Consider the following 15,460-nt stretch of genomic DNA (forward strand, 5'->3'; position numbering starts at 1 on the left):
GAAACACACCCTGCATCGCGTAGCCAGAAGTGGGGATGAATGGCGGCTGCAGCGGCGACAAGCGGGACAACTGCGGGAACTGGGGGACCAGGAGCCGCAGAGCCCGAGGAGCCGCGCGGCTGGCGCTGCCTGGAGCACGGCGACCGCGTGGCCGAGCTCTTCTGTCGCCGCTGCCACCACTGCGTATGCGCGTTGTGCCCAGTGCTGGGCGCGCACCGCGGCCACCCTGTCCGCCTGGCGCTGGAAGAGGCGGCGCTCGTGCAGGTGGGGATGGGTGCGGCGCGCGGGGCCGATACCGGCGCAACGGGCGGGAAGGGGGCGTGCTAGGGTCGTACTGACAGTCCCGAAGGTGACTAAAGGTAATCGAGGCGTCAACCTGTTGTTCAGGACGGGAGACCGAGGCCCAGGGAAGGACAAAGGCGACCCTAAAGCCATTAATTAAGCCTCAGAAGAGGTGGAGTTGGGAGGCAGAACTTGGGACTCTAGGCTGCTGGTACCAAGACTTCTTTCACGTGGTCCGCCATGTCTGGTCCACCACACTGGCCTTGGACTGGAAGAAAATCAGCCTTTTAACAAAGGTGACCCACTCGCACCCCCGCTAGAAAACAGCTGTGTAACTCCAGAAAGCCACACAAAAATCTCCTCTGGTTGTTTTTATATCTGGGCTTCACAGAAAGGAACTGTGGACTACCAGATTGCCTGATTTTTCCAGGGAACAGCCTCAACATCACCGCTACCTACCTCTGCTCTGCCTCCCTCACATATACACAGACAGTCCCCTCCACGGGTATAACAGCCTTGTGGAGAGCTAGTATTATTACAGTTATTTTATTTTTATTTTATTTTTATTACAGTCATTTTACAGATAAGAAAACTAAGGCTGGGAGGCAGAGGCAGATCTTGAACCCAGGACTTCACATGCTGGGCTACCCCACAAAGGGCCCATTCTCGCCTTGGAGCCCTCACCCATAATAGTGGCCATGGGCTCTGGGCACCTTTTCCAGCCTTGCTGCTGGTTTGTTCTGCGACTGTGGTCAAACCGCTCTCTCTCTGGGCTTCAGGCAGGGCTTGGCAGGGCCCTCATATCTGACGGATATTGATTCTGCCACTTCCACCTTCAAGAAGTCTTCTGTGATTAAACCCAGTCCCCAGATGAGCTTTTCCCTGCATGGTGGCCACCGCACTGTAACAATCTTGGAGCTCTAGGGTGAAATGAGCCCTGTGGGGGGCAGGCTTGTAGAGTCCTGGGTTTGAAGCCTGCCTCTGCCTCCAGAGCCTTAGTTTTCTTATCTGTAAAATGACTGTAATAAAAATAATAGCTCCCCACAAAGCTGTTATCAAGAGATAACAAGGCTGCTTTCCGGAGATATGGCTTGTAGTCTCTGCCCAGTCATCCATTTGCCCACTCAGCTATCCACCTACCTATGTGTACTCATTTTTACATCCGTACATCCACCCACTCATCCAGTGGCGTCACTAAGGGGGTGTGGGGGGTGCAGACCACACCAGGTGAAACTGTCGGGGGCGACACCAAAATGACTGTCTAAAATTTTTGTGCAGTGCTTCAGCAGAAATTTATTTTTTCTAAAACTACCCCTGTAGTTAATTATAACAACAAAAACATTCTTCATAAGCCCAGCTTACATATCAATATACCTACAAGGCTGAAACTCTATGCTAATTAACTTTTTGAAACTTCTAATGCCCTCCAGTCAGAGCTGTCATTATTACCCAATTATAATGACACTTCGAATCACATGGTTTCATCTGCCTGTGCTACAAGCATGAGCCATTGATTTCATTGCTACTAGTGTTTTTATAGTCACTGATTTTGTCAGATTTTCTGGTGTTTTAGCTACAATATTGTGGTAATTAATATTTGCGAACCTGTATCAGTAACTTTTTTGAGAATGAGGTAGTAATTAAAAGGAAAAGAAGGAGTGATATACAAAAATTATCATTTACGCATAACATTAGTACAAAGAACATTACTAAGGATTCTGTATGGTCTGGTATGGGAAGAGATCCATGGGAGGGGGAGGGTGACACCATGAGTTACCGCACTGGGTGATACCAACCCTAGAGAGGTCACTGCGCTCATCCGTCCACCCATCATCCATTCAGTCATTCAGTCATTCATCAAACATCTGTTCAGCACATACCTTGTGCCAAACCCTATCTTCTAGGAGAGTCAAGGATAGATCAAATCCTTTCTTGACCTGGAGGAGCCCCCTGGCTGGAGCGGGGAGAACAGGCCATGACAATACAGTGTGATAAGTACTGTAAGGAGGGAGCCCCAGGCAAGGGTCAGTGAGAACAAGAGAAAAGACAGTATGGGCCAGGTACAGGAAGCCCAGGAAGACTTCCTGGAGGAAGTTCCATTGGAATTGGCCTTGAAGGATGAGTAGAATGTCACCAGGCAGAGCAGAGGCACCAAAACAGGAGAAGCATCCTGTGGCTGGAGGGCACAGACACAGGAGGCTAGGAGTATTCTTGGGTGATGGACAGGAACTGAACTTGAAGGCCTGGGAATAACAAGGGGGTAAGGAAGTGCTCCTGGAAATTCAGGCCATGGCTTATACTTGAGTTATGATTATCTCCTCCCCTCCTCCCTTGCCTAGAATAAAACTGTGCACACAGTAGGCCCAAAAGCAAATGTTAGTTGTGTATGAAAATAACAATAAGAGCTACATGTACTGAGCACTTACTGTGTGCCAGGCACTGGACCAAGTACTACTTTGTATACATCTTCTCATTTAGCCCCCATGGCAACCCTATGGGTTATCCACATTTACAGCTGGGAAAACCAAGGTTTAGAAAGGTGAGGTCACTTGGCCAGGTCACGTGGAAAGAGAGTTGGGACTCAGACCTAGTTCTCATCTACTCTAAGGCTTGTGATCTTAACAGCTTTCCACATGACTTCACAGCTCTCTGCTGGTCACTATAAGTCAGATCAGAATTGACTCAATGGCAACGGGTTTTTTTTAAATTCTGTTCAGTTCAGCAAACACTTATGGGTCACCTCCTAGGCCCTATGGGGGATTCAGGAATGGAACAGACTTAGGGCCTGCCCTCAGGAAGCTCCCTGTAGCCAGGGCAGCCAGACCTGGGCCGAGTGGCTGAGTGTAAGACCAGCTGTAAGAAAGGTGGGATAGAGAGTAATAAGGTCACACCTTGTGTGTGGGCAGGGAGAGGTCACAGAGCAGGCCTCTGGAGAAGTGGCAAGTTCAAAAAGCAGAGATTGGGAGGAAGCCGTTTCAGGTGGGAGGGCAAGGGGAGCATGAACTCCTCAGAGCTCTCACAAATGTCTTCTGATGCCAGTCCAGGGCCGGAGGGCCACAGTGCCCCTGGAATGTAAGTTCCACAAGGGCAGTTCCTGGAACAAGGCCTGGCACTGTTCCATTGGAATTGACCTTGAAGGATGAGTAGGTGCTCAGTTAGTATTCAATAAGTGAATGCTTTTCCCTGACTCCAAACTGCTTGCCTTAAGGTCCTATCTGAGGGGCTAGAAAAGCAGATCACAAGCGGAATTTATCCTAAGGAAAAAAAAAAGTGGAGAGACATCAAGATTTGATGAATACCTAATGTGGGCTTCTGAGGATCAAAGGGGCCCAGCTCAACTTACTCCCTCAATTTGCCATGTGACTTTGGGCAAGTCACCTCACCTTCTGAGTCTCAGATACCTCAGTAGAAAAAAATAAGGGAGAGAGGAGATGGTCATTGGGGTGCCTTGTTTTCTCGAAGTGACAGTATTAAAAGACTTTATCCCTTCTGCCTCATGTACAGAAACTCACCCAAGACTGTTTAAAGCAGTTGGCAACCAAGAAGCAACAAGAAGTTGATAACATAACCCAGATAGAAGATGCTGCTGAGAAGCTCAAGGCAAGTAGACATTTCTTCTTTCTTCTTCTTGAGATACTCACATTTCCCCTGAGACACCAGGTTCTCCCCAGCATGGAGCCAAGGAAAAATAAAAACCAACATCAAAGGCACAGACCAGATTTGGTGGGAACTGGAGCTTATATAAGGAGCCATGGTGGGATAGTGGTTAAGCGCTTGGCTGCTAATTGAAAGGTCAGCAGTTTGAACCCACCAGCAGTTTAGTGGGAGAAAGATGCGGCATTCTGCTTCTGCAGAGATTATAGCCTTGGAAACCCTATGGGGCAGTTCTACTCTGTCCTATAGGGTTGCTATGAGTCAGAATCTACTTGACTGCAATTGGTTTGTGGGGCTTATATAACTTAGGGGGCTCTCTTTGAGAAAAAGAATACAAAATTACAATTAGGTGCAAGACCTTGCAGGGGCCATGCAAGTGAGGGGGGTCCCTGAAGCTCCTGTTTCATTAGCTTTGTGGTGAATCTGCCTCTGCCCAACGCCCTGCCTAGCCCTCCCCCAACTGCCTCCCAAAATGGAGGAGTGGACTTTTCTCTCACCGTCACCAAATCATGTAAAAGCACCTGCCATTCTGTTGGAAGGGCTAGTCTCCACCCTCCCCATCTCCCACACCCCAAATCATCTTAAACCAGTTGGCATCGAGTCAGTGCTGACTCATGGCAACCCCATGTGTGTCAGAGTAGAGCTGTGCTCCATAGGGTTTGCCATGACTGATTTTTTTTTTTAAGTAGATTGCCAGGCCTTCTGCGGATTCTCTGGCTGAATTCAAACTGCCAATCTTTTGGTTAGTAGCCAAGCACTTAACCATTTGCGCCACCAAATCCTCTTAAACATAGCAAAATACAGTTTAAGGAGCATACAAAGATCTCTTTAGATTTTACCACTATTCTGAAAGAAAGTAAATAGGGTACAAAGAGATTTCATAAATTTGTACCACTACTCATCTGTGAGTTTGTCATACTGTGGTGGCTTGCACGTTGCCATGATGCTGGAAGCTATGCCACAAGTATTTCAAATACCAGCAGGGTCTCCTGTGGTGGACAGATTTCAGTGGAGCTTCCAGACTAAGACAGACTAGGAAGAAGGATCTGACGGTCTACTTCTGAAGAAAACTGGCCAGTGGAAACATTATGAATAGCAGCGGAACATGTCTGATGTAATGCTGGAAGATAAACCCCTCAGGTTGAAAGGCACTCAAAATACAACCGGGGAAGAGCTGCTTCCTCAAAGTAGCGTCAACCTTAATGACATGGATGGAGTCAAGCTTTTGGGACCTTCATTTGCTGAGGTGGCACGACTCAAAATGAGAAGAAACAGCTGCAAACGTCCATTAATAATCAGAACGTGGAACGTACGAAGTATGAGTCTAGGAAAATTGAAACTCATCAAAAATGAAATGGAATGCACAAATATGGATATCCTAGGCATTAGTGAGCTGAAATGGACTGGTATTGGCCGTTTTGAATTGGACAATCATAAGGTCTTGTCTTAGTTATCTAGTGCTGCTGTAACAGAAATACTACAAGTGGATGAATTTAACAAAGAGAAGTTTATTCTCTTACAGTCTAGGAGGCTAGAAGTCCAAACTCAGGGTGCCGGCTCCAGGAGAAGGCTTTCTGTCTCTGTCGGCTCTGGGGGAAGGTCCTTGTCATCAATCTTCCCCTAGTGTAGGAGCTTCTCAGCCCAGGGACCCCAGGTCCAAAGGACACGCTGTTCTCCTGGCTCTTGTTTCTTGGTGGTATGAGGTCTCCTTGTCTCTCTGCTCTCTTTTATATCTCAGAAGAGACTGATTTGAGACACAACCTAATCTTGCAGATTGAGTCCTACCTCATTAACATAACTGCCTCTAATCCTGCCTCATTAACATCATAGAGGTAGAATTTACAACACATAGGAAAATTACATCAGATGACAAAATGGTGGATAATCACACAATCTTGGGAATCATGGCCTAGCCAAGTGGACACACATTTTAGGGGGGCACAATTCAATCCATGAGAGATCTGCTATGCTAGGAATGACAAATTGAAGAGGAATGGCATTGCAGTCATCGTCAAAAAGATCATTTCAAGGGAACACAACAGAGAGTCCCTGATGGAGCAGGAGAAAAGTGGGGTGCAGAACTCAAATTCTAGTAAGAAGACCAGACTTACTGGTCAGACTGAGACTGGAGGGACCCCAGAAGACACGGCCCCCGGACTCTCCATTAGCCCAGAACTGAAACCCTTCCTGAAGCTAACTCTTCAGACAAAGATTAAACTGGACTATGGGACATAAAATGATACTCGTGAAGAGAGTGCTTCTCAGCTCAAGTAGATACAAGAGACTAAATGTGCAGCTCCTGTCCAGAGGCGAGATAAGAAGGCAAAAAGGGACAGGAGCTAGTTGAATGGACATGGGAAATCCGGTGTGGAAAGAAGAAGTGTGCTGTCACATTATAGGGAGAGCAGCTAGGGTCACGTAGCACTGTGTGTATAAATTTTTGTATAAGAAACTGACTTGAACTGTAAACTTTCACTTAAAGCACAATAAAAATAAAAATTAAAAAAAGATCATTTCAAGATCTATCCTGAAGCACAACGCTGTCAGTGATAGGATAATATCCATACACCTACAAGGAAGACCAGTTAATATGACTGTTATTCAAATTTACGCTCTAAGCACTAATGCTAAAGATGAAAAAATTGAAGATTTTTACCAACTTCTGCAGCCTGAAATTGATCAAATGTGCAATCAAGATGCATTGATAATTATTGGTGAATGGAATGCGAAAGTTAGAAATAAAGAAGGATCGGTAGTTGGAAAATATGTCCTTAGTGATAGAAATGATGCCGGAGATCACACGATAGAATTTTGCAAGATCAACAACTTCTTCACTGCAAATATCTTTTGTCAACAACATAAACAGCAACTATACATGTGGCCCTCGCCAGATGAATACAAAGGCATCGAATTGACTACATCTGTGGAAAGAGATGATGGAGAAGCTCAATATCATGAGTCAGAAGAAGGCCAGGGGCTAACTGCCAAACAGACCATCAATTGCCCATATGCAAGTTGAAGCTGAAGAAAATCGAAACAAGTCCATGAGAGCCAAAGTATATCCATCTCAAGAACAGATATGACTCACTGAACACTAATGACCGAAGACCAGAAGAGTTGTGGGATGACATCAAGGACATCATACATGAAGAAAGTAAAAGGTCATTAAAAAGACAGGAAAGAAAGAAAAGACCAAAATGAATGTCAGAAGAGAGTCTGAAACTTGCTCTTGAACGTAGAGTAGCTAAAGTGAATGGAAGAAACGACATAAAAGAGCTGAACAGAATATTTCAAAGGGTGGCTCAAGAAGACAAAGTAAAGTATTATAATGAAATGTGCAAAGACCTGGAGTTAGAAAACCAAAGGGGAAGAACACGCTCGGCATTTCTCAAGCTGAAAGAACTGAAGAAAAAATTCAAGCCTCGAGTTGCAATATTGAAGGATACTATGAACAAAATATTGAACCACGTAGGAAGTATCAAAAGAAGATGGAAGGAATACACAGAGTCACTGTACCAAAAAGAATCTGGGGATGTTCAGCCATTTCAGGAGGCAGCATATGATCAAGAACCCGCTAGACACTAGTCCTTTGTCTGCTTTGTGGTTTGCAAATATTTTCTCATCCGTAGCTTGTCTTTTCATCCTCTTAACAGGGTCTGTCACAGAGCAAAAGTTTTTAATTTTGATAAAGTTCAATTCATCAATATTTCCTTGTATGGATTGTGCTTTTGGTGTCAAATCTAAAGAACACTCTGCCTAACCCTAGATCCCAAAGATTTTCTCCTATGCTTTTTCTAAAAGTTTTATAGTTTACATTTAAGTCCATGATCTTTTTTGAGTTAATATTTCTATAAAGTGTGAGATTTAGGTTGAGGTTCATATTTTTTGCTTATGGATATCCAACTGCTTTTGTTGAAAAGACCATTCTTTTTCCGTTAAATTGCTTTTGTCAAAAACCAGTTGGCCATACTTGTGTGGGGCTATTTCTGGGTTCTCTATTCTGTTTTTTATGAATTTTTAAATCCTGAATTCAACTTTCTTAATAGCTATAGGGATATTCAAATTATCTATTTAATATTTGGTGAGTTGTGCATCCGTGGGGGAGTTGTATGAATTTCAATAGTTCCAGACATTTTTTATATTAATTTTTCAGTTTTGAGTCCTTGTGTTACTGAGGTTCCATGAATTCAGACCCCAAACCTGCTCAGTGCAAGCCTACTGTCTTGTTTGTTTGTTTTGCTGGTGATTCTCTCTCCATCCATGACCCTAGGTAGATGGCAGGATGCCTTGCTCCTTCCCTGGGCCAGTGGGTAGAGATTTTCTGGTGCTCAGTTCAGGGCTGGAGCGGCACTTTGTGAATCTGGCTTTATGCAGGTGGCCCCTTCCCACTCGGAGCTAGAATGGGGCCAGGTGCCCAGAGCTCTCTCCTAGATCACAATGCCCCAGTCTGATGTGGATCTCATCCCCACACACCTCCACCTCCACCTGCCCCTGGGCTTGTTCCAGATCAGTGCCTGCCCAGTGCTCTAATGCCCAGTGCTCTAACCAGTTCCCTGAGAATTTCCCTTTTTTGTGTGTTTGGTTTTGAGCTTGCTTATGTAATTTTAAAATTTGCTCAGTTTTATCAGCATTTCTGTGTGTTTGAAGCAGGAAGGAGGCTTCTCTGTGTCAACTCCTTCTCTCATACTGGCCAAAACTATATGTCATTTTGGAGCCCTGGTGGCGCAGTGGTTAAGAGCTCAGCTGCTAACCAAAAGGTCAACAGTTCCAATCCATCAGCTGCTCCTTGGAAACCCTATGGGGCAGTTCTAGTCTGTCCTATAGGTTGGCCGAGTCTGAATTGACTCGATACTAACGGGTTTATATGTCATTTTATACGTGGATTTTTTGTTTGTTTAATATCACAACACTTCCCTATGTCACTAGAAATTCTTTTGTCACTGTCAGTATTAGAGGCTGTGTATTCCTTCATATGGCTCTACTGTCCGCCAGTCACTAAGCCATTTTCCTCATGCTGCCCAGCTGGATCATTTCCAGGTGTTCACTAATGTGAAATAACACTGCAGTGATCATTTTGGCACTTTGATTTATTACCTTAAGGACACATTCCTGGAAGTGACACATCTGGCTACGTAGGCATAAACGTGGAAGGATCCTGACGCATCCTGCTGAATCGTGGCCAGTGTGGTTTGTGGCAGAGAGGTCTCGGTCAGCCGTGCTGCTCTGCACTTGCTTACACAGAGGCAGTACTAGGGAAAGGACCATATGCCTCGAAGTTAATCCATAAAACAGCTTGGTAAACAATAAAGTTCAAACATAGTCCAAAGTCTGTTGTTTAGAAGCTGATGGCCAGGCCTCACCAACCACTTGATTGTAGAGAACAACCCAGAAGGACTTGGTCACTAATCATCTCTAGGAAACGGCCCCACCAACACCCATTCAATGATTTTCTTTGACATCCTTGTTTATAGGCTGTTTGCTTCCATCACCATGGCCTCTCAGGAGGAAATACGTCCCGATGTAGGGAAAATTCAACACTTGCTTGCTACCTACCTAACTTTTTAATCAAACTGGGATTAGATGGTAATACACTACAGCAGAACAGCTGTTTTCTCCTTTCTGAATCTTCCAAATTTTCCACAGTGAGCTTTTGATACTTTTATAAATGAAATATATGTGCATATGTATATATGTGTATGTATGTATTTGTGTGTGTGTGTACATATGTGTATATATATGTGTGTGTATCTATATGCATATATGTGTGTATGTATATCTATATATATGTGTGTGTGTATGTATAGGAGCCCTGGTGGCACAGTGGTTGAGAGCTTGGCTGTTAACCAAGAGGTCAGCAGTTCGAATCCACCATCTGCTCCTTGGAAACCCTGTGGGGCAATTCTACTCTGTCCTATAGGGTCGCTATGTTCTAGCAATGGGTTTGGTTTTTTTTGGTTTATGTATGTATATGTGTGTATGTATATATGTGTATGTGTATTGTATTTATGTATGTATATATGTATGTATATGTATATATGTGTGTGTATATATATGAGTGTGTGTATATATGTGTATAAGTGTGTATGTATATGTGTGTATATGTGTGTATGTATGTGTATATGTGTATATATATGTATATGTGTATGTATGTGTATATGTGGGTGGGTGTGTATTTAAGGCTGGTCATTGTCTGTTGAATCCAGAAGACTGGACCTACGGACGTAGGTAGGGATTTTGAACGTGCATAGGCTGTCAGAGCTGAAAGGCCCTTAGAGATGGTGGCACCAAGGCCCAGGAAGAGAAAGCAATTTATTATTGGTCTCCCAGCAAGTTAGAGGTAGACCCAAGGCCACACCTGAATCCATCAAGATCCACCCAGGAAGACAGCAACCATTCTGAGGTTAAGACAGAGGCAATTCATTCAAGGAACGGTGACCCAGGTCATGGAAGAGGCTGCGAAGACAACAGGAGGTGGTGAGGTGATTAGCACCAGCAGGAAGGCACCGCCACCCCTGGGCCGGAGGGACAAAGGGAGGAGGTGGTGGTAACAGCACAGTGGCCAGGGCCACCTAGGCGGAAGCTGGAACCAGAGCGGGCCTGTCCTGTGGGGGCTGGAGTGCTGGGGGGTGGTGTGGGGCGGGGGGGAGTCAGTCAGGGATACAGCCGCTCCTGGAGGTCCCACCCTGGTAGGAGGAATACCCCGGCTGCTCCCTTCCCCTGTCCCGCTGATCTTCTTTAGTACCTCCTCCCATTGACCAAACCCAGCTGAAACCAGCTGAAGGAGGAACCTGGAAATGCAGCCTGCAGGAGTCAGCCCCTCTGCCTTACAGAGACAAGCAGGAAGTGGACATGAGGGCATGTAGGCCCAGGCTCCTCCTAACCCAGTAACCCCTGGAGAGTGCAATAAATAAACCTCAGTGCCTGGCCCTGTGCCTTTCCCTGTGACCCTTCAGAGCTGTCGGGACTGACCCACAGCAAAGGGTAGGGTGACCAGCAGTCTGACATGAACCAGCCTTTGCCATACTGGGAGTGGGAAGACAAGGACTCTGTCCAGCAGTGCTGCTCACCTTGATGCCACTGGTCTCCACCACACCTGCTAGGCATGGCCACCCCTTCTGTTACTCCTGCCAGCCACTGCCACCATGTCACAGAGTCCTGGGGATGCCAAAGCAAAAGTGACCTGAGCAGGGTTGGAGAGCACACCTCTCTTCCCTGGCGGCATGCACCATAAGAGGGATGCATATAGCAGGATTATCGAGGCCCCGAAGTTTTCAGCAAAAGCGCTCTTCCAGTCTCCTTACAGGCTTCTCGCTCTCTCCAGGACCCAGACAGGTGTCCAGGGGCCTAGGCTAAGATGGAGTCACATAACAGCCAGTGCCCTGTATGCAAAATCCCTCCCCTACCTGTGAGCAGGGCTTCAACCCTGGGCAAGTTCTTCTCTCCCACAGTCCTGAGACCTCTCTCAACTAGACTCTTGTCAAGCCCCTCAGCCAACCACCAGCTCTGCCCAGCTATGCCTGAAGCAGTTCATTTGGGGATCCAATTTTGCTTTGAACCAAAGATGCCAAAGTAAGCAACCAACTTCCTTATTTCATTGCCAGAATTCTCTCTCCTTTTTTGTTTTTACTGTATTGCATAATCAGCCTCAACTGCTTACACCCTAAGTTTTCTGGTTCCATGTTTTCAAACAGTTACTCCTGGGCTGACAGTTATAACAATGGCTGGTGCTATTAAACTTCTTCAGCATTCTTTATGAAGTGCATCTGTAGAAACTGCTTGGAGCATAACTCAGTTGGGAGGAGATATTTGCTCTCTTGGTTTCTATAAACAGATACTCCATTTTACATATTTTACTTCCAAAATGTGTTTCTAAATCAGGGGTTTGGAACATATTTTTTTCCCTCATTTAGTCATTCAACAAAGATGTATTTGTGTTCAGGCTCACTGACCCATAGAAACCATGCTATAAATGTGAACTAATTCCCAGGCTAGCCCAAAGCCAATTTAATCCATAAGGTATGTCATATGAGCTAGCCTCAGAACATAACCCATGTCTAGAACATTTTAAGGAAAACGCAGACTTGAGGACTTCATCGCCTATATCCTGCCAAATTATACCTTCCTGTCCCTCTAAGATGAGAGCATGGTACCGTAGGGGTGCCTGCCCACCCCCTATGCCTAGTCAGGTACCAGGGATCATTCTGTTGTTTGGGCTGAGGAAAAGGGCTGGCCTATGTTCTTTTCAATTCATTTTATATTTTATTATTTAATTGTACAAGTGATGCATGAGCACATGCTCATTTTAAAAAATTTAAACAATAGTATAGCGTAGAACGGAGTCCCCGGGTGGTACAAATGGTTAACACAATCGGCTGCTGTCTTAGTCATCTAGTGCTGCTGTAACAGAAATACAAGTGGATGGCTTTAACAAAGAGAAATTTATTCTCTCACAGTCTAGTAGGCTAGAAGTCCAAATTCAGGGCATTAGCTCCAGGCGAAGGCTTTCTGTCTCTGTCAGCTCTGGAGGAAAATCTTTGTCATCAATCTTCCCCCGGTTGAGGAGCTTCTCAGGCACAGGGACCGCGTGTCCAAAGGACGTGCTCTGCTCCCGGTGCTGCTTTCTTGGTGTATGAGGTCCCCAACTCTCTGCTTGCTTCCCTTTCCTTTTATCTCTTGTAAGATAAAAGGTGGTGCAGGCCACACCCCAGGGAAACTCCCTTTATGTTGGATCAGGGCTGTGACTTTAGTAAGGGTGTTACAATCCCACCCTAATCGTCTTTAACGTAATATTACAATCACAAAATGCAGGACAACCACACAATACTGGGAATCATGGCCCAGCCAAATTAATACACACATTTTTGGGTGGACACAATTCAATCCATGACAGCTGTTAACTGAAAGGTTGGCTGTTGGAGTCCACCCAGAAGCACCTCGAGAGTAAGGCCTGGAAAACTGCTTCTGAAAAATCAGCCGTCGAAAACACTATGGAACACAGTTCTATCTGACACACATGGGGTCGCCATGAGTCGGAATCGACTTTATAGTATACAACTATATAGAGTACAAAGTGAGAGTCTTGCTTCACCATCCCCTTAACCCCTCACCTCTTCCCACACATGAATACTTGCAAACAAGCGGGTGCATATATCTTTATACTTCTTGTTTTATTCTGTTTTACATAAATGGGATCATTCAATATGCATTATTCTACGACTGACTCTTTTTCACGTGGTTATCTTGTAGCACTTTTCCCCTAAGGACATAAAGATCTGCTGTATTCTTTTTGCTCGCTATATATTATTTCGGAGCTCTGGTGGCGCAGTGGTTAAGAATTATGGCTGCTAACCAAAAGGTTGACAGTTCGAATCCACCAGCCACTCCTTGGAAACCCTTTGGGGGAGTTCTGTTCTGTCCTATAAGGTCACTGTGAGTTGGAATCGACTCGACGGCAATGGATTTGATTTTGGTTTGTGTATGTATAAATGTAGCAGAGTTTATATATCTACACTTCCCGTATTGAAAATTGTGTCCAACTTTTCACTGTTAAGGTCCCTGGGTGGTGCAAACAGTTCGCACTCAACTACTAACCTAAAGATTGTCAGTTCAAACACACCCAGAGCACCTCGGAAGAAAGGCCTTGCAATCTGCTTCCATAAAGATTACAGCTAAGGAAAACCTTTGGAGCAGTTCTACTCTGTAACACATGGGATCACCATGAGTTGGAATTAACTCGATGGCAAAGGTTTTTTTTTTTAGTTTTCACTGTTACTAACAGTGCTATAGTGGACACCTTGGTACACATAAATATCTTTGTACACATGTGAAAGCATTTTCTAGGATTAATTCCTGTAAGAGGACTTCTGTATCAAAGTATATTGCCTTCTAAAATACAGTACCCAGTAGACACTAACACCCACTGTGTATATAAATGCCGCATTCCACACACCTTTACAGACTCTAGTATGATCAATCAGTTAAATTTTTTTCCAATTTGATGCTCAAAAAATATTTTTTGATTATAGCGGCCACTTCCTTGATTGCTTGGGAGGCTGAACACCCTTCATATGGCTATTGGCAGTTGCATATTTGGCCATTTTTTTTAATTGAATTGTTTCCTTCTTGCTGTATATTAGGGACAGTAAGCCTATGTAGTTTCTTACCTGTCATGCGGCTTTGTTTACAGTGCTCTTCCTTCTAAGGCGATTTTTTAGTTTTTACGTGGTCAAACCTGCTGGTGTTTCTTTTTTGCTTTTTAGTTTTGGTTCCTGCCTTCCTCTCCCAAATTTATTTTAAAAATGTGTTTTGTATTTCATTCTAATTGATTATTTGGGGAATTTTTTTTTTTTTAAATGTATAGTGCTTTAATCAATCTGGAATTTCTTTTTTGGTTGTTTTGTTTACCTTTTATTGTGAAAAACCTCCAGCATAGACGTGTTATTTTGAAGGAAATATCTGTGTAAGTTTCAGCATATTATCTCTAAAAGATGAGGACTCATTTTTGAAAACGTAACCATAATATCATTATCACATCTAAGAAAATTAACAATAATGTGTTCCTTAATATCATCAAAAATCCCATGTCTCGTAGCGTCTGGGGTCTTAAAAGCCTGTGAGCAGCCATCTAAGATACTCCACTGGTCTCATCCCTTCGGTAGAAAGGGAGAATGAAGAGAACAGGATACAAGGAAAAGATTAGTCCGAAGGACTGATTGTCCACAGCTACCAAGGCCTCCACCAGACTGAGTCCAGTACAGATAGATGGTGCCCGGCTACCACCACTCACTGCTCTGACCGGGATCACAACAGAGGATTCTGGACAGAGCTGGAGAAGGATGTAGAACAAAATTCTAACACACAAGAAAAAGACCAGATTTACTGGCCTGAAAGAGACTGGAGAAACACCGAGAGTGTGGCCCCCAGACACCCTTCTAGCTCAGTGGTGAAGTCACTTCCAACGTTCACTGTTCAGCTGGGGATTGGACAGCCCCATAAGGGCTGTATTTTAGAAGGACTAGTGAGGCACAGCCGTCCAGGGGCAAGGACTAGAAGGCAGAAGGGGACAGGAAAGCTGGTGATAGGGAACCCAAGTTTGAGTAAGGACAGTGTTGACATGTGGTGGGGTTGTTAACCATTGTCATAGGGCAACATGTGTACTAACTATTTAACGAGAAACTATTTTGTTCTGTAAACCTTCATCTAAAGTGAGAATAGCATCACAACTGGAAGAGGGTAGTCGATGTCACTGAACTGTGCATGTAGAAATTTTTGAAACGGTGTATCTTTGGCTATGTATATTCTCACCAAAGAAAAAGAAAGTCGAGAAGGGAGAGGGTTGACATGTTGTGGGGTTGTTAACCAATGTCATAAAACAATATGTGTACTACTGTTTCATGAGAAACTATTAGTTCTGTAAGCCTTCACCTCAAGTACAATAAAAAAATAAAAAAAAAACATTCCTTTGGAAGGTTGTACCAAGGACATTTTGATTAAGATTTGGGTGTTTCCTCAACTCTTCAGCCTT

General features: G+C 44.5%; 1 protein-coding gene across 1 annotated transcript in view; it reads left to right on the forward strand.

The window, feature by feature from the left end:
* TRIM14 (tripartite motif containing 14) overlaps positions 1–15,460 on the forward strand; it is a 34,470-nt gene continuing 19,010 nt past the window's right edge. The window contains exons 1-2 of the mRNA XM_004372368.3: positions 1–264; positions 3,787–3,882. Of these exons, the coding sequence (XP_004372425.1) occupies positions 40–264; positions 3,787–3,882 (321 nt within the window). The 5' untranslated portion in view covers positions 1–39. The remainder of the gene's footprint in view (positions 265–3,786; positions 3,883–15,460) is intronic.

This window comes from Trichechus manatus, unplaced genomic scaffold, assembly GCF_000243295.1.
Source record: "Trichechus manatus latirostris isolate Lorelei unplaced genomic scaffold, TriManLat1.0 scaffold00016, whole genome shotgun sequence".
In the NCBI taxonomy this organism is placed as follows: Eukaryota; Metazoa; Chordata; class Mammalia; order Sirenia; family Trichechidae; genus Trichechus; species Trichechus manatus.